Here is a 19,232-nt window from a genome sequence, read left to right as displayed (position 1 = left end):
GGCTGCCCGGCAAACCGTGAAGCCGGTAGCGCTCGGGCAGCCCTTTTCGCGTGGCTGGGAGGGAGGAGGGGGAGTTAGGGCGGGGACTTTGGGGAAGGGGCGGAGTTGGGGCGGGGCCAGGGGTGGAGAAAGGGGCAGGGCCAGGGCCCGTGGAGTGTCCTCTTTTTTTATTTTTTAAATATGGTAACCCTAACCAACGTGCAAAGTATTCCATACTATGTACAAACTGGTGAAACAAAATTGTCCCTCCTATAATTTTGAAACAAATTGATCTGCAGAAGTTAAACAGACTAAATATGGGGCAAATTCTCTACTCAAATGTCACCTGCACTAGCGTACAGCAGCACATTGTGGAGGAAATGAAGAAAAAAAAAATATTTAAAAATATCTTTTAAGTGCAAAATCGCAGTAATGATTGATGAGTCAACTACTTAGAGCCAGGCTTCCACTCTTAGCCTCTACATAGGATTTGCAACAGAGGAGATGGAGCAGCCTAGGAACATGTTTTGTTGACCTCATTGAACTTCCAGCCACTGATGCCTCGATCATTGTCAGAATCTTGCTAAAAAATTGGATGCAATGGGATTCACAGAGGCTTACCTAAAGGAGCACTTGGTGGCTCTTGCTTGTGATGGAGCTGCAGTCATGCTAGGTCAGAAAAGCAGAGTGGCTACTCGGATACAGCTGCGTTTTCCCAAATTGTCTTGCACTGCTCTGCCTACCGATTGGAACTCTGTTCACATCGCCATGCAGGATATTTATGGAGTCAACCACTTTAAAGTGTTTATGGACAAACTGTACTCTGTACCATGCCTTCCCTAAAAGGGCAAAGGAACTTCAAGAATGTGCAGCAACTTTGCATGTAGAAGTCTTGAAAATTGGGCCTGTTCTGGGAACATGATGGGTTGCATCAAGTAGCTGTGCAGTGAAAGCGGTCTGGAAGAATTAGTCTCTTTCTTCACTTAGAGCAGTCAGCAGAAGCACAAAGTAAAGGGGAGGGGGAAAAAAAAAAAAAAAAAAAAGACATGCTCAGCAGATTCCAGAAACACCTGACATCTATATAATTTGTACTCAACCTGGGCATATTTTCTGATGCTCTACAAGAGTTAGTAGAACTGTTACTTGAGCTACAGTCCATGGAAATCAACATCTAAACTGCAGAAGACAAAATTCGGAGGCAGATTCGTGTTTTTAAGCAGAGTGTGCAAGCACCAGGGGAGCAAGAGAGGCTTGAGTGAATAGCTGAAGCTGTGATGGAATTTCAAGGCATCACATCCATCAGCCAATCCCAATTCTACAGAAGTTTGCAGCATAGGCTCAGACAAAATGGATGAGCAACTTGCTGCTGATGTCAAATTTCTATATTTTAGGAACTAGCCGCAGGATGCTGACATACTCCATAGAGAATGTGAAGTCCAGGCTCTCTGCTATAGGTTGCAACTGGATGAGAGAGCGGTATGTGTAGGTTCAGAGAGTAAGAGTACAGTAACCAGAAGGCAATGCCAGCTCCTGTAAAATCTCTTGTAAAGTTCATCAATATCTATCGATAACATCAAGTGAATGGGGTTTCTTGCACATGAGCATAATCATGATTCCTTTGTGGTCATCTCTGAAAGTGCAGACCATATCAACACTACTTTTCATTAGCTTGGTAGGACTGTCTCTCACAGTGTTCAGTGCTGAGCCATATCTGAGATCCTGGGTCAGGAAAGGAAGACACTGCAACTGATCTCAGGATCAAGGTCGGAGAAGAAAAAAAAGTATGGAAACAACTTGATACAGCTGTGGAGCCTCCTCCAGTAGCTGTGTGTCTATCTGGTAGGTTGGGGGCGGGGTTGGGGGGGGGGGGGGGAGAGAAGAGCTCTGGGAAATACTCGAGAATTTAAGCCCTGGGTATAACCATAATAGTTTATACTAGTATAACTGGAAATACCTCATATAGACATCTCTTATATAGACAAGCCCTTAACTGGAGCCTGTAAGCCTTTCTATAATGCAAATAGTAAAACAAGCTTCACAGTAAACACCCTGTGGAAATGAATGGGACACTCAGTGGTATAGCCTGTGTTTACCTTCAGACTTTGTAACACAGCGCTGTTCTGCCATAAAGGAGTGGCAGCTTTTGCCATAATTAAGATCGAGAGTCAACTATGTTTCAGAAGACAACTATTCTAAGCCTCTGAAATGCATATGCCAGCTTGGATTGTCCTGACATTTGGGGTGGCTCATGGCAGTGTGGGGTAGGATTATTGGTCCAAATTTAAACAAGGGATTCTTAAGACACAACACCCCCCTCCCTTAGAAGTCAGCTGTTTGCAAAATCACCTGGTTTTGTTTTTGCACACAACTGGCACTCAAACTATAAGGCTCTAATCATCTTCAAACTGATCTCAGTCACTCAGGATTTCTCTGTGCACAGCACCCACTAAACATTTTCATTATTATCACCAAATAATATTTAAAGGGTCACGTTTAGAAATTCAGGTCATGACCTAAACTGATGAACCAAATGAAATGAAATGAGCATATGTAGCAACACTAAGTTCTATGAAAACCAGAGGATTTGCAGACAGTCTTATCACAGAAGCTGGGGCTCAAGGTGACATGCTGTGGTCACTGAACCTCAACCACCATCCATCCATGTACTGCCCCTTTAACTCCTATCCTAGGCATTTTTCAGAGAAAGTGTGTTGTCAGCTTTCCTGCCTGCATTCTTCTGGGATTCCTTTTGGAAGTTTGGCACCAAGACCAAGTTTTCTCGTTTAAGTACAATATTTTAAGGAACTCTAAAATCCCCAAGCAGACAGATTTTATTTTAGAAGCCCTATCAAGGAAATTGATTAAAGTAACATAATCCTGGTCCTTAAACACTTCCCTGAACAATGCAACTGAGTGTGACCAAAGGAAAGCAAGTTGCTGGGTCATTTGGTTGAGGGGTTCCTGATACACAGCCTTCCTAACATGAGCTGCTTATAATATTCACATTTTTTTCGCTTTTTTGGTGCAGAGGCTGTGGTATGGGTCAGAGCAGTGAAGTGGAAGTGTGTGTGAGGTGGTGTTGGATCACTGCAGGCCAGGGACTCCAACCCTATGCCCCTTAAGGCTGTGCTCTGGCACTGCTACTGAGGGGCCAGCACACCCCTAAACAATGACTCTACATGTAAGGGATCATTCAGACACTTTTTCAAAACCCAGCTTGATTAGTAGAGCTTTGGGTTTCCAAAAACATAGATTTTCCTATGATTCCATGATGAATGAGGGACTGCTCTCAAAAGGGATCTTTGCTTTCTGGGAGCTCAAAAGTGAAGAACTAGAAATGGGAAAAGTTGTGCAACTTCCCATTCAAGGACACGGGGGGGGGGGGGGGGGGGGGGGGGGGGGGGAAGGGCGGGCGAGGGAAGTGGCACTGCACCTCTCACTCACAAATACCCTACATCTGTCACAGCTTCTCCCTCAACTGTCCACCAGACCAAGGGAGGCGGTTCAAGTGGTCCCCTTCCTTCTGCTGTTACCCCATGAGATGAAAGAATCCAGAACTCCCCCACTTCTGTAAGCGGGATAAGGATGGTGGAAAGGGACACCAGGCTTCCCCTTCCAACCAGTGCTGCTGCTTCTATGAAGAAAGGGGAGGTAAGAGCAGGAGAGTGCAAGGAGAAGAGGAAGGGGGTCAGAACAGTGCAGTGGAGGATGCTGAGGGCTTCTGTCTGCCCTCCAAATCTCCCATATCCATGCTCCCTATACCTGTCCACCACTTCAAAAAGCATACCCACTGACTCCATCCTAGTCCCAGCATCCTCTCTGCAGCTCCTCAAACTGTGGGTCCCATGTCAACGCCTGCCTTTGTATAGGGCGGTGAGCTGAGGAGAGAGAACTCAGCTGGCCTAGTCAAGCAGAGACTAGACAGGAGAAGATGCAGGGGCAGTTAAGGGATTAACATGCAACCAATGCATTCTGGGGTCATCGTAGGCATTGCCAAGGAGCCAAACACAGTAGAGGGTGAGATGCTATTGGGATATTGAGAAATTTATAAAAAACACACCAAGGAAATTAACCCTCAAAAACTTCATTAATGCCAAGTTATAGTTGCCCAATGCTGCCTGGTGCCCTCCCAGAATGGGAGTGTCTTAAACCTGTAGAAACCAATGAACAAAGCAATGTTGTTCCAGCATGCCAATACCACATAGTAGCACTCTCCCTTACAGAGAGAGCAGAACACTGTCCTACATAGACTCTGGGAATAGAGCAATCACCTTCACTTTGATAAGACAAAACTCTGGTTTAGGTCAGGCATAGCAAACAGGAGTTTCTAAACTCTAAAAGAGAAATACCGAGCTTACTCCACATGAACCACCCCAGACTTTCTAAACATTTCCCCTCTTAATCATCGTCCTGAGGATCACTTGCAAGACATTGGGTACACCTACCCCGCGCTAAGTCCCAGAGACCATGTAATGCCACCACATTGCTGACACTCTCCATGACAAGACAATTGCTATGAACCACTACTAACAAACTACAGAACTCACTGCTAAAGTGAGGCATAGTTGTGCCCTAAAGTAACAGGTGCACTTCTCCTCACAGTGACAAATCTTCCAACCTGCTCTAACTAATCCTGCCACCATTTATGACAGTTACACCCAAGAGTGAATGCAGCAAGAATGCAAAGCAAATAAATGCTGCAATTTTAATCTGGAATGTAATGTAAACAATGATACCTTGTCACAGTGCTTCATGTCTACTTATTATAGCACCAACCTCACTGAACCACTTCCAAAGCTATTGCCAACTCCAAAGGGCAGAGTTAAAGTTGTGTTGCAGGGGTCGCATATGCTTCAACTCTGCCTTTCCTGGTTTTCAGAGCTTTACATTTGAGCAGCTCTCTGCATTCTGCGACTTTAAGCAAAACGATGTTAAGCAAATGCAAATAGTGGACAAACCAGGTGGCTGCCAAACGATGTTAGAAGGGAGCATTGCACAACTTTAAACGAGCATGTTCCCTAATTGATCAGCAACAAAACAACTTTAACCGGGATGACTTTAAGTGAGGAGTTACTGTAGACTATCTTTTATAGGCAGGACTTATAGGCTAGGTGCTTTAGAACTGGGCACATTTCCTACAGAATGGTGGCGCTATTGAGCATGAAACCTGTAAATAAAGACCTGATTAAAGCAGGCTGCATTAGGAGCTCTTTAAAGACCTGAAAAATCAAAAAAGAATCCTACAAAAAGTTGAGACATGGTAAAACTGATGGTGTACAAAAGAACAGCATAAGTATGTAGGGACAAAATCAGAAAGGCAAAGCCACAAAATGAGTGACACAAAAGGCAATCAGCAGAGGTTCTTTAAATACATTAGGAGCAAGAGAAAGACAAAGGAAAGGTCCTTGAGTTAGTGGGGAACGAAAGCTAATTATTCACTGCTCTACAGCTAAAATGCTTCTGAAATAAATGTAGTCAAACTTTACTAATTCTGGGTCACTGAGAACGAAAATGATGCTTAAAATTGTTGATTGGCTCTAGTTTTCAAGATATGCTATTGGGTCAGTATATACGACCCTTGACTTGGGAATGGGTGAGGATAAGTGAGTTATAAAGGGAAGGGATCTCAATTTAAACCAGAAATGACTAAAATACATCTTTGACTGGATCTATGAATAAATCTATGACTGGGTTTGGACAGTACTTGCTTTTTAGGCAAAACAATGAATGATGCAATATGAAGCTGGTATTGCGTCATACATGATATGAATTGCATCATGGTATTCCTAGAAGTCATGGATGATGCAATCATAACGAAGTTTATATCACTCTGCTGAACAAATTGCCCTATATCAGCTCTAGAAATCATACAGTGTCGTGCTCTCTTGTGTGTCCCTTTGCAAAATCAAACACTGATAAATTTCTGTTTAGCCAAAGTGAGCAGAGATGCCTCGTACTTGTGTGAACAGTGCAGATAACTTCTGCTATGTTTGTGGTGAAGTGACTTTTGCATCACAAATGCGCAGTATAACCACTATGGTTAAGAAAGCCTATCACCTTTATTTTGGCTGCAAAATTGGAGATCAGGACAAGAGGTGGGCCCCACACATATGCCGCAACACTTGTGCAACAAATCTTCGCCAGTGGTTGAACAGGAAAAGGAAATCTATGCCTTTTGCAGTGCCAATGATTTGGAGAGAGCCAACAGATCATACCAGCAATTGTTACTTCTGCATGGTGCCTCCAGTTGGGAAAGGTGTGTCAAAGAAGAAAAAGTGGACTGTGCATTATCCAAACATTCCATCAGCTATACGCCCAGTACCCCACGGAGAAGGACTGCCGGTTCCTGATGCACCAGAATCATTCTCACTTGAGTCAGATGAGGAAGAGGAAGAGGATGAAACTTCTGGTCCTGAACTATCAATGTCATAGGACCCCCATTTTCTCCCATCCTCTGAACCACACCTCATAACACAAGGTGAACTGAATGACCTTGTCAGGGATTTGGAACTACCCAAGAGTAAGGCAGAGCTGTTGGGCTCCAGACTACAGCAGTGGAATCTCCTGGCAGGTGATGTTAGGGTTTCCATGTTCCATGACCGTCAAAAGGATCTTGTCCCATTCTTCTTCATGGAAGGTGATCTTGTAGCCTGCAACAACATCGATGGTGTGATGGCAGCCCTCATCGTTCACGATCCAGATGAGTGGAGACTGTTCATTGATTCATCGAAGATGAGTCTTAAAGCTGTTTTACTGCATAATGGCAATGTTTTGCCATCAATTCCAGTTGGTCATGCAGTCCATATGACAACATGAAACAACTTTTGAGGTGCATAAACTATGACCAACATCAGTGGCAGCTTTGTGGCGATTTGAAGGTTGTTGCTCTCTTGCTTGGTCTGCAGACTGGATCCACAAAGTACTGCTGTTTTCTCTGCGAATGGGATAGTCGTGCAAGAGATTCCCACTACATCAAGAAAGATTGGCCACTCCGACAGTCATTGGAGCCTGGGAGGAAAAGTGTTCAGCATCCACCACTTGTGTAAGGGTGGTAACAAAATCTTCCTTGATTCAACATCAAGCTGGGTCTGATGAAGAACTTTGTCAAGGCCATTGACAAAACACAAGCAGCTTTCAAGTACCTCCGTGGAAAATTTCCAAGGTTAAGTGAAGCTAAGATAAAGGAAGGTGTCTTTGTTGGTCCTCAGATTCGTGAACTTCGAGATGATGCATTTGACCATGCACTGCGTGGCAAGGAAAAGACGGCATGGAAAGCCTTCCAGTTAGTGGCAATCAATTTTCTCGGAAACAACAAGGCAGACAACTACAGGTTGTTGGTGGAAAACCTCCTCAAGGCATACAAAAGCCTTGGTTGCAACATGTCACTAAAGAGACATTTTTTGCACTCTCATCTAGATTTTTTTCCACCGAACTGCGGAGCAGTGAGCGACGAGCATGGCGAGTGATTTCACCAGGACATTGCAACAATGGAGAAACGCTATCAGGGCAAATGGAGCCCATCAATGCTTACTATTGCTGGACAGTGACAAGAGATGCTCCATTTAATGAATACAAGAGACAAGCCAAGAAGCGCTGAGTAGACACTGAATAGGACTAAACTATGTACATAATAGTTTGCCTTTTGTTTCATAATAAATTTTATTTAGATAACCCTTTTGCTGATTTTTAAAGTGTTACATAAACAGGACAGGTGAAATATCATGTAAAGCAACCATAAACACACGAAAAGACCTAGGTCTACAATTTATGATTAAAACTCTACTATCTACACAATATACATAGACATAAAATGTAAAAACTTAAATATCTTAGAAACAGTAGCCAGTTGTTTTAATTGTCATATTTGAATTCAGCACATCAAAATACATAATAAATAGCACATTTTATCTCTGAAGCAGATGACTTCTCAAAAATTGTAGACCAGTTACTGATGATATCAAGAAAGCTGAGGTGCTTAATGCCTATTTTGCATCAGTCTTCACTAAAAGGTTAATGATGACCAGATACTCAACACAACTAATACTCACAAATGGAGGTGATGGATGAGGGGGAGGGAATGCAGGATCAAATGCCCCCCCAGCAGCCATCCCGGAAGGGGCGGGGCCAGGCCACAGCCTCTTCCAGCCGCCTGGGACAGCACCTGGCTGCAGTTGTAGCAGGCTGCCCCCCCGCCCAGGCTCAGCTTCTGAGGACAGTGGCAGAGCCTGGCAGAGCCAGCCAGAGCCCTCCCCCTCTCCTTCCTGGCACACACAACCCGTCCCTGAAAGCCGAGCAAGCTCAGGCAGGAAACAGGCTGCTGCCGACACCCCGCCCCAGGCAGGCTCTCTCCCAGGCAGCTGGCTATGCTGTACAGAGCGGTGACCAGGAACAGCTCCATCCTGCCTGAGCTTGGCTGCCAGGGAGAGCAACTGAATACGGGTGGTGGGGAGGGGGAAGCCGGTGCAGCAGGAGGACAGAGGCCCTCCTTACCCCCCAGCAGGTAACGTGGGACCGGGAGGGGGTAGGGAGAGCACAGTGCCCCGGGCTGGGGACGGGGCAGGGAGGAGACACGTGGGGTAGTCACATGTCCTCCCCTTTAACTTATGCCTCCCAGTACAGGACGGCACCAATCACATATGCCAACAAGGGGGAAGGAATGCAAGCCAAAATAGGGAAAGAACAGGTTAAAGAATATTTAGATATGCAGAGCCTGATGAAATTCATCCTAAGGCAGTGTTTCTCAAATGCTGCCACTGTGGCCACATGCAGCCACCAGGGGCTTTTCTTGCGGCCACAGCCTCCTGGACTGTTGTGGGGGAGCAAAGCAGCAGCCCCTTCGCCTCCCTAGTGCTCCTAGATCAGTGGTTCGCAAACTTTTGTACTGGTGACCCTTTCACATAGCAAGCCTCAGAATGCAACCCCCCTTATAAATTAAAAACACTTTTTATTATATTTAACCCCATTATAAATGCTGGAGGCAAAGCAGGGTTTGGGGTGGAGGCTGACAGCTCACAACCCCCCCATGTAATAACCTCACGACCCCCTGAGAAGTCCCGACCCCCAGTTTGAGAACCCCTGTCCTAGATGCGCCACCAGCAGGGGTCCCCCTCCCTAGACACCTGGGACACAACATTGGAGAAGCAGGCAGCCCGGTGAGTTCCTCAACTTCCCAAGAGCGGTTTGAACTTCAGTCCTGAGGTTGCAGGGGGGCAGGCTCTGGCCGTGGGGCTTCGGGCTCCAGCCCTGAGCTCCTGGCTGCGCAGCTTTGGGCTCCATCCTCTGGCCACGGGGCTTCAGGCTGCAGCCCCCTGCTGCCTCCCTCGGCCATCCTCCCCCCATCCAGGGCTTAATTTGTCCCCAGGCTTGCCGAGTAAAGGCTTGCTAAGTAAGTCTGTTGTGAAAAGTGATACTTGCATCATATCACTTTTCACAACTGGCTTATTAACTAGCAATAAATAAGTTACAATGATTTGGACATGTATATGTGCATATTTATTTTTTTCCTAAAGCTAATTAAGTATTTTAGGGAAAAGTGAAAGCGGTCACCATCAAGAGTTGGTGACCACACTCTGAGGCCACCAAAAAAATTGTCCTGAGTGTATTTAAGGAACTAGCTGAAGCAATCTCCGAGCCATTAACAATTATCTTTGAGAATGGGAGAGGTCCCTGAAGACTGGAGACGGGTAAACATAGTATCTAGCTTTAAAAAGGGGGACAAGGAGAACCCTGGGAATTATAGACCAGTTAGCCTAACTTCAATACCTGGAAAGATATGGAGCAAATTATTAAACAATCAATTGGTAAGCACCTGAAGGATAACCAGGTTATAAGGAGTAGTCAGCATGGATTTGTCAAGGACAAATCATGCCCAACCAATTTAATTTCATTCTTTGATAGGATTACTGACCTAGTGGATAGAAGGAAGCAGTAGACATGATATACCTTGATTTTAGTAAGTCTTTTGACATAGTTCTGCATGACATTCTTATAAGCAAACAAGGGAAATGTGATCTAGATGAAATTACTATAAGGAAGGGGTTCTCAAACTGGAAGTCAGGACCCCTCAGGGGGTCATGAGGTTATTGTATGGGGGGTCGTGAGCTGTCAGCCTCCACCCCAAACCCCACTTTGCCTCCAGCATTTATAATGGTGTTAAATATAATAAATTAAAAACACTTTTTAAAAGGGGGGGGGCGCACTCTGAGGCTTGCTATGTGAAAGGGGTCACCAGTACAACAGTTTGAGAACCACTGCTATACTGTGAGTGCACAAACGGTTGAAAGACCATACTCAAAGAGTAGTTATCAATGGTTTGCGGTCAAATTTGGAGGGCGTATGTAGTGGAGTCGCACAGGAGTCAATCCTGGATCCAGTAATATTCAATACTTTCATTAATGTCTTGTATAATGGAATAGAGAATATGCTTATAAAATCTACTGATGAGACTGAGTTGGGAGGGATTGCAAGCACTTTGGAGTACAGGTTTAAAATTCAAAATGACCTTGACAAATTGGAGAATTGCTCTGAATTGAACAAAATGAAATTCAATAAAGACAAGTGTAAAGTAGTTAAGAAGGAAAAATCAAATGCACAACTACAAAACTGTGTAGGCAGTAGCACTGCTGAAAAGGATCTGGGGGTTATAGTGGACCACAAACTGAACATGAGTGATCAATGTAATGCAGTTGAAAAAAGGCTAATTTGAGTGTATTAATAGGAGTGTTGTATGTAAGATACGGGAGGTAATTGCCCCCCTCTACTCGGCAGTGGTGAGGCCTCAGATGGAATACTGTATCCAATTTTGGGTACCACAATTTAGGAAAAATGTGTACAAATTAATGATAACAAGTTTAAAAAACTTGACCTATGAGGAAAGGTTAAAAAAAACTGAGCATGTTTAGTCTTGAGAAAAGACTGAGACGGGACCTGATAACACACTTCCAGTATGTTTAGGATTATTATAAAGAGGACCGTGATCAGTTGTTCCCCATGTCCACTCGAGATAGGACAAGAAAATAATGGACTTAATCTTCAGCAAGGGAGATTTAGGTTGGCTGTTAGGAAAAACTTTCTAACTATAAAGTTAAGCTCTGGAATAGGCTTCCGAGGTAGATCGTGGAGTTCCCATCATTGGAAGCTTTAAAAAAAAACAGTTGGACAAACACCCGTCAGGGATGGTCTAGGTCAGTGGTCTCCAACCTTTTTACGCCCAAGATCACTTTTTGAATTTAAGGGCAACACAGGATCTAACCTGCCCCTTCCTTGAGGCCCTGCCCCTTCCCCAAAACCCTATGCCACTCACTCCATCCCCCCCCCTCCGTCGCTTGCTGTCCTCCACCCTCACTCACTTTCACTGGGCTCGGATAGGGTATTTGGGAAGGGTTCGCCGCGTGGGAGGGGGTTCTGGGATGAACCTGGGGCAGGGGGTTGGGGTACAGGAGGGGGTGAGGGATGCAAGCTCTGGGAGGGGGCTCAGGTGCAGGAGGGGGCTCTGGGCTGGGGCAGAGTGTTGGGGTGCAGCAGGGGGTACAGGGTGCTGGCTCTGGAGGGGGATCAGGGCTGGGGTAGGGGGTACGGGTGCAGGAGTGGGTACAGGGTGCTGCCTCTGGAAGTGGGGTCAGGGCTAGGGCTTGGAGTGGAGGAGGGGGCTTGGGGTAGAGGAAGGGGCTCCAGGAGGGTACTCAGGTGTGGCCTCCTGCCAGGCAGCACTTACCTCCGGCGGCTCCAAGTTGGCAGCCCAGCGTGGCTGCTACTAAGGCAGCTCCCTGCCTACCTCAGCCCCACGCTGCTCCCAGAAGGGGCCAATGCACCCCTGCCGCCCCAGGGAGGGGGGCATGTGGCTTCACATGCTGCCCCTCTCTGCAAGCACCGCCCACACAGCACCTATTGGCTGGGAATTGGGAGTTATGGCCAATGGGAGCTGCGGAGGCAGCGCTTGCAGGCAGGAGCAGCATGCAGAGGGAGACCCCTGCCCCCCCGCCCCGGGTCTACCCTGTCTGCTTCCGGGAGCAGCGTGGGGCTGAGGCAGGCAGAGAGCAACCCTGCTGCACCACCAGAGATCACAACTGACTGGTTAGTGACCACTGGTCAAGGTTTATTTGGTCCTGCCACTGCTTAGGGGGCTGGACTTGACTTCTCAAGGTCCCTTTCAAGGCCTACATTTCTATTATTTGCTAACTCTTAATGGTGGTCCAAACACCTCCACTATAAAAACTCTATTTTTCAGAGTTTATTATTTTAATTTCAGTATTATCCATAAGCCCAAATCAAGGCCTTATTTTACAAGGACCTGTACAAATGGAGTCAGAGAGACACCCTGGCCTGAATACCTTGCATTTAAAACAAATATTCAAAAGCTCTCTTTGTAAACATTTAAGATGAATAGGATCCTCCTTCAGTAAATAAGAGGCCTGCTCCACCCCTGGAAGAAAAAACTTAAAGCAAAATTTCACATGAGTAGCCTCTCCAACAGAGTTAGTAAATCATGAGCTACAGCAAAATTGTGTTTATCACTATTGTCTTTCCTGGAGTTCAGTTCAGTAAAGACTCAAAACAGACTAACGTTATAGTATCTAAAAAGGCATGCTGTACACTTTGTTGTGGCCCTCCCACTTTTCAATCGAGATCACCTTAAAGGTCACTTTATATACATCCTTCGATTAAAAAAAAAAAAATCAATGTTATCGGTTAAAGGTAATCAAACGGATACATTTATCCCATTGTTTATTATACCACTGATCTCCCATAGAAGCCTAAGATTAACTACTATGCACACTGGGGAGAGAGACTAAATTCTTCAGAATCTTACATCTAGATGCTTTGGAAAAAACTCCTCCACACATTTATCATGCTCCCACGTCAAACATTTATGCTTTTGAGGAGGTCTAATTACATCACTCAGAAAGTCACACAATATTTGACTCCCAGAATGAGTGTGCTATTTCAATATTCTCATCCAGTACTAAATCAGAACTCTTTAGAGCATGATTTAAAGTGACCCTTCTCATAATGGACACTGCAAGGTCTGGAGATCACCCACTCCTACAGAGTAGGATTTAATTGCTAACCATGCCTGAAGACCCAGTCATCCTCCTACCTAGATTAATTTTTACAGTGGAGTATTTACAGCACGGACAGATATTTATGAAAAGAGAGTAAAAGGTTTTCTCTTAAGATATTCCTCCACAGAAGACCATAAGAAGTTTGGTCAAAACAATGGAGAAAAACTTTCTGCTCTACTAACTTGTGCTATAATTTGCCCAATACCACTACAAATCCAGAAAATAATTCTAAAATGAAGACACTTGAAATTGATTTGTTGTGTGTCTGCTGAGTTATGTTTTGGCTCCCTGGTTATATATTAAACCAGGGGTCAGCAACCTTTCAGAAGTGGTGTGCCGAGTCTTCATTTATTCACTCTAATTTAAGGTTTCGCATGCCAGTAATAAATTTTTATGTTTTTAGAAGGTCTCTTTCTATAAGTCTATAATATATAACTAAACTATTGTTGTATGTAAAGTAAAGAAGGTTTTTAAAATGTTTAAGAAGCTTCATTTAAAATTAAATTAAATACAGAGCCCCCCGGATGGGTGGCCAGGACCCGGGCAGTGTGAGTGCCACTGAAAATCAGCTCGCGTGCCGCCTTCGGCACGCGTGCCATAGGTTGCCTACCCCTGTATTAAACAGTTATTTCCCTTTCCTACTCAATGCTACTATATTAATGTAAAAAAGAAAAGGCAAGTTAACACACCACGAAGCTCATGATACAAATATTTTCTTGCTTATTCTTGGGACAAGACTACTTATGGTCTGTGGTCCTACAATATCCCCAGTATTTAATGATGAATTAGTCTTGATACTAGAACAAGAATTCAGTTTATTTTACTATGCATTCGCTTAGGAGATCTTCATGATCTATTATAAATGGACTACCAATTTTCCTGGGAATCTAACTTATCATTGGTATAAGTTATACAGTTGAGAGGGCCCGAAGTATCTTTACCCTGTCATCTAACTGTGCTCTAAGCCTAGTCTAAATTAGAGTTTATGCTGTTGAAAAAATAGATAAAGACTTTTCTGACACTCCATCTATACCAATCATTAAAGGTAAGCACTACTCAGTACTTCCTGAGTAAGTACTTCATCTTAAACTGGATGGATAATGGTTCCTCCTCAGGACTTGCCTTTGACAATGATAGATCTACAGGATTCATCATTGCATACAATAACACAATTACTGCATGACCTATTTTTAGCTGTTCTAAACCATGCCACTAATAATTTATTCACTTACTTCTACAGTATTGAGATCATATAGCTTTATTATTGTACAGCACTGATAACTGGTATCATACAATAGGTCAAGTACTAAAGTATGGGCCCATCACAAGAAACTTCCAAACACAAAGTGATGAAAATGTACATGAGAGCTCAGGTACTTATACCGATGGGTGCTGGCTCTTCTAATTTGTTGTTTCTGAATTCCTTATGAATGTCATTGTGCAAGTACTATGTAAAAATTTTTTACTAGTAAATAAATAAGAATATGGCTAAGGTGCCTAACATAGCCACATAGTCCTATTAGCAACAGTTGTATCTCTTGCCACCTCCCACTCTTAGGAATTTATTTTATGCTCTAACTGCAATGACCACTCTAGTGAGTAAGTGTTTGAGTAAAAGATCTGTTTTATCTTGAGTTACTGTCACTGCTGAAGAAAGCTATGCTGCCACACAGGGGTTCAGAGTTTCAGGTCCTCAGCTTCAAGGCCTGGAGTACGAGTAGGTAATCTCTTACACACTAACAACAGTTTCTCAATGGTGCAAGGCGAAAGGTCTGCCAGCGTGTAGGTTAGCCAAAAGTATTTTGGCTGTGGGGAAGGGGAAATCAAAATAGGGGATCCCATGATGAAAAAAACCCTGTCAGAATTTAAGACCTTAATACAATCATGACTAAGGCATTCCAGTCAGATAGCTTGTTTATAACCAACTTCCTGTGTGAGTCATTTTAGTTCCAGGTTTAGTAATGAACTACTGACTGCATTACCACCACTCAGGTAAAAAGTCAATAAACAAGACATTCAAAAAGGAAGAATTTAATTGTTAGTGATGCCAATTCAAATAATCACACCAATTGGCATAATTAATACAGACCTTGGTCAAGAGAAGCCCAGAAACAAACTCCTTTATACATTAGGTCAGGAATGAAATTGAATGACAACAAATGCAGAAAAGGTTTATGGGGCTCAGTCTACACATGACTTTTTAACTTTTCTTTAAAATTATGAAACTGCAGACATGCCTTAAATATTCATTATTATTGAATGGAAAGCACTACAAACTTAACAAAATTGCTGCTATACCTTCATCCAGCTGTCTGTCAAGAAATGTGATGGTCTCTCCATGTGTACCTCTACCTGAAATGAATTTTCACCTATGTTTTGTCTATTTGGATTGCGATTTCTTTGGGGCACATGTCTGTTCACTGTTTAGTACAATAGGGTCACAATCTCTGTTGGGACCTATCCGTGCTACCTTAGTACATAAAATAAATCATTCAAAGCTTTCTAAAAATACTGTAAGTAAATCAAGCAGAATGTGCTCATTTTGAACAGTTGTCAGCTGTTGTAAAATGAATTAGAGTATTTGGGAGGGAAGAGGCAAAAGGGAAAGGTTATCACAGATAAATTCATATTTGTGAGTAATGCCACTGCAATGAGCACAGCTGAGGATCTGGAGCCAGCATGGGTTCATCTCTTCACTTCTCCCCTGACTGCCTCTTCCCACAAGCAGCTTCATGAAACCTGACACCACCACCCCCAAGATGTTCCCTGGAGCACAATCCCTGTTGGTTACAACTGTGTTCAAAAGAGTGCTTAAGAACCATTTCTGAAAAATGCTGCAGCTGGCAAGTTCTGGCGTTTTATGGATGATTAGAAGAAATTCTTAACTGCCAGCACTGCAGCACAGTTTAACACTGTCTATAGACATACTGCATAAGCTAAGGTACATAAGTTTAGCATCGAAAACCACCCCGAACATTGTTACAAGCAACAGCATGGGCAGAATTCACACTCCCCTCCCTCCCAGCCAAGAACAACATTCCAAAAAATGAGGCATTCACATTATTTCACCAACTCTTAGGGGGGAAAACATGAATATTTTCAAATCACTGACAAAGCCAGCCAGCCCAAAAGTCCACATTATCTAGTTAGCATGAACACAGTTCTCTCCTAACTCCTGAACACAGTTTTCTCCTAACGTGGGTGCTCCCCACATAGCCCCATCTCCCTTAGATCCCCTTCAGTTTCAGCAGATACTCCTTCCTGCGTCCTCTGATTTCCCATTCTAATGCAACTGTGGAATGCCACCATAATCACTGCAGGCAACCGCTGACACCCCAAATTTCCCCTAACTCCAAGCTTCTTCAGAGACTGCTGATACCCCCTTCTGTAGACTCGCCCCCTCCACACACCCTCTCCCCTGAGGCCTTGCTCCATTACCTACCCATTCAGTGCCGGGAGCCGCCACCCCACGGCCCTACAAATGTCACCTACCGCTGCTGCCCCTCAGCTCCCCACCCCCTACATCCCCCCTCAGGCTGCTTCTCCTCCTGGACACACACCCCCCCATCCACTCCAGTACGCTTCCGCCCAACAGCCCCGGCACCGCCCTCCCGCAATCAAGCCCCTGCCCCCCAGCCACCTCACCCCCCACCCGGGCACCCCCCAGCCACCTCACCCCCTACCCGGGCACCCCCCAGCCACCTCACCCCCCACCCGGGCACCCCCCAGCCACCGAGCTCCTCACCCCCTCGCCCCCCAGCCACCGAGCTCCCCACCCCCTCGCCCCCCAGCCACCGAGCTCCGTTCCGCCAGGCACCCCGCCCAGGCCGTGTCACTCACCCTTTGTAGTAGGCTTTCACCCGGACCTGGTGGGCGCTATCCCCGCCGAGGCTACTCCCGCCCAGCGTCGGGTGGGACATGATGGTGGTGGTGCTGGTGCTGCCGCCGCTACTGTCCCGCTGAGTCGGCATCTCCCCGGCCCCCCGAGGCGCCAGAGGAGCAGTAAGGGAGGAAACGAGCGACTCCGAGAGCGGCCCCTGTAGTGACACAAGCAGCGCAGCGCACAGGCTTCAGGAAGCTTTTCCGTCCCGCCTCTGGCCAGTCGCTACGAGCGCCTCAGAGTCAGCCCCGCCCGGGACGGGCCGAGCCAAGGGCCCATACCGGGAGGTGGGGCAAACCACTTCTTGGAGCGAAAGGGAGGGAAGCAAGATGAGGACAAACCAGTCCGGCGAGGGAAGGAGGCTGGATCAGCCTATACTCCACAGCAATGGGGGGGACAGGACACACCACTACTTCCGGAGAGAGCAGGAAGAGACCACCCACCCAATCCCCCTATCAATTGCCCCCTTAGTCTCCTCCAGTGCGCACCTGTTGAGGGGACTGTTCTACGCTCTGAGGACAGAAGGGGAGGAAACAAACACGAATCTCCTTAGTCAGGCACCGAAGCGATTTATCCGAAGACCAACTGTGCAGAAAAAGACAGGAACTCCCACCACCACCACCTCTCGCATCCTGTAAAGTGAAGGCGTGCAACAGCAGTGATGCCTCTGCTATCCGCAGTTGGTACAGTCCACAGCTTTCTGGGGGTATTACAGAGGAACGGGCAAAATCCATACGGAATTCTGGGGCTTGTAGTCACTACGCTTCAGAATCAGGGGGCATGCGCGGCGGCTGTTCCCTACCCTTGCCATAGTTGAGTAGTATGTGTAGTGACGTGTGCAGAGGGTGTTAGGATTTTATAGCGAAGGATCTGCCTGGGGTCCAATAGCAGTGTCTGATATAGGCTTCTTAAGGTTGCAGTGCTCTTCTTCACTTGGAGGAGTTAAGGATGGGGGAGCTTGCTACCTTTGGTAGGTTGTGTCAGAACAACTGCTACGTCCTCCTCACTCATGTGGTGTGTGAAGTCAAGGGGATCACTCTGTTGTTTAAAGTTAAGCACATGCTTGAATGCTTTGCTGGATTTGAGCCTAATCCAATTCTTATTTTAATGCAGTGTCATTGTAGGCTTGTTGGTCCCAGAATACTACAGAGATGAAGTGAGTGAGGTAACATTTTTTTATTGGACCAACTTCTGTTGGTGAGAGAGTCAAGCTCTGTGTAAACTTGAAAGCTCACTCTCTCACCAACAGAAATTGGTCCAATAAAAGATGTTACCTCACCAGCCCTGTATCTCTATGTATTTTAATGGTAATATATCAGTTGTTTTAGGAGCAGAAGTGACACCTAGAGCAGCACTTGCTGAAACTCACTGCAAAAATCCTTTTTTAGCACACTGATATGATTTGCCACTGTTTTGAGGTCATGATTAATTAACAGGCGTTTGAATTCAACAAATGATTGAAACCTGCATGCACTACACTGTTCACTACAGCATTCAGGTGCAACAGGATATAGTGTCAGCAATAATTTGCTAGGACAATCTACTCAAGTTTTCAAGGGAGACAAGTAATTTGGTGAGGAGTGTTCTGCAGTACTGTAGAATATTCAGGAAGCCTGGGTGATCTATTCTCATTCCTCCCAACTCCTCTCCCCCCCAATATGGGTGTAATTTTAAACTTGTTTCTGTAGGCAGCAAAACAAGTCATCAATAATTTACCAGAAGGATACATAGAGCTATGGTAGCTCTTTGTCTAAATTATTTCTTTTAAGCAATCTTACAATTAGAGGTTTCTAGATCTGTTTTTCTTTCCTGACAATCAGCTACAGACCTTGTTCCTGCTGCCACTGCTTTTAGGTAGGCGGAGTGAAATATTATAGGATAATTTAACAGTTTGTGACAAGCCGGTCAGTGCACTTGTTAATCACCTCCAAGGGGGGGGGAAAAGGGGAATCCACACATTCAGCTATGGACCTAACCTAATTTAGAACTTCCATTTACCATCATTCAACAAATAAATAAGGCCTGGTTTACACTTAAAAATTAGGTCAACATTGCTACGTTGGTCAAGGGTGTGAAAAATCCATGCCTTGACTGATGTAGCTATGCTGACCTAACTGCCAGTGTAGACACAGCTATGTCTTCTTCTGTCAACGTAGCTACTATCGTTCGGAGTGGTGGTGTTCCTACACCAAAGGGAAAAACCCGTTCGCTCGGTGGAGGCTGCATCTACACTATGGGGTAATGCCAGCATAACTACAGCAATTTAGCTATGCTGGTATAGCCTCTGTAGTATAGCCATTCCCTACAATTTG

At 45.2% G+C, this 19,232-nt stretch overlaps 1 protein-coding gene across 1 annotated transcript in view; it reads right to left on the bottom strand.

The window, feature by feature from the left end:
• Window positions 1-17,098, bottom strand: part of PRKCI (protein kinase C iota) — a 55,249-nt gene extending 38,151 nt beyond the window's left edge. The window contains exon 1 of the mRNA XM_026649922.2: window positions 16,881-17,098. Coding sequence (XP_026505707.1) covers window positions 16,881-17,011 — 131 coding nt within the window. The 5' untranslated portion in view covers window positions 17,012-17,098. The remainder of the gene's footprint in view (window positions 1-16,880) is intronic.
• Between the last annotated feature and the right edge of the window lie 2,134 nt (window positions 17,099-19,232).

Source organism: Terrapene carolina, unplaced genomic scaffold, assembly GCF_002925995.2.
Source record: "Terrapene carolina triunguis isolate 2854851 unplaced genomic scaffold, T_m_triunguis-2.0 Scaffold88, whole genome shotgun sequence".
Taxonomy (NCBI): Eukaryota; Metazoa; Chordata; order Testudines; family Emydidae; genus Terrapene; species Terrapene triunguis.
Note: the sequence above shows the minus strand (reverse complement) of the source record. Positions and strands in the feature narration are given on the sequence as shown.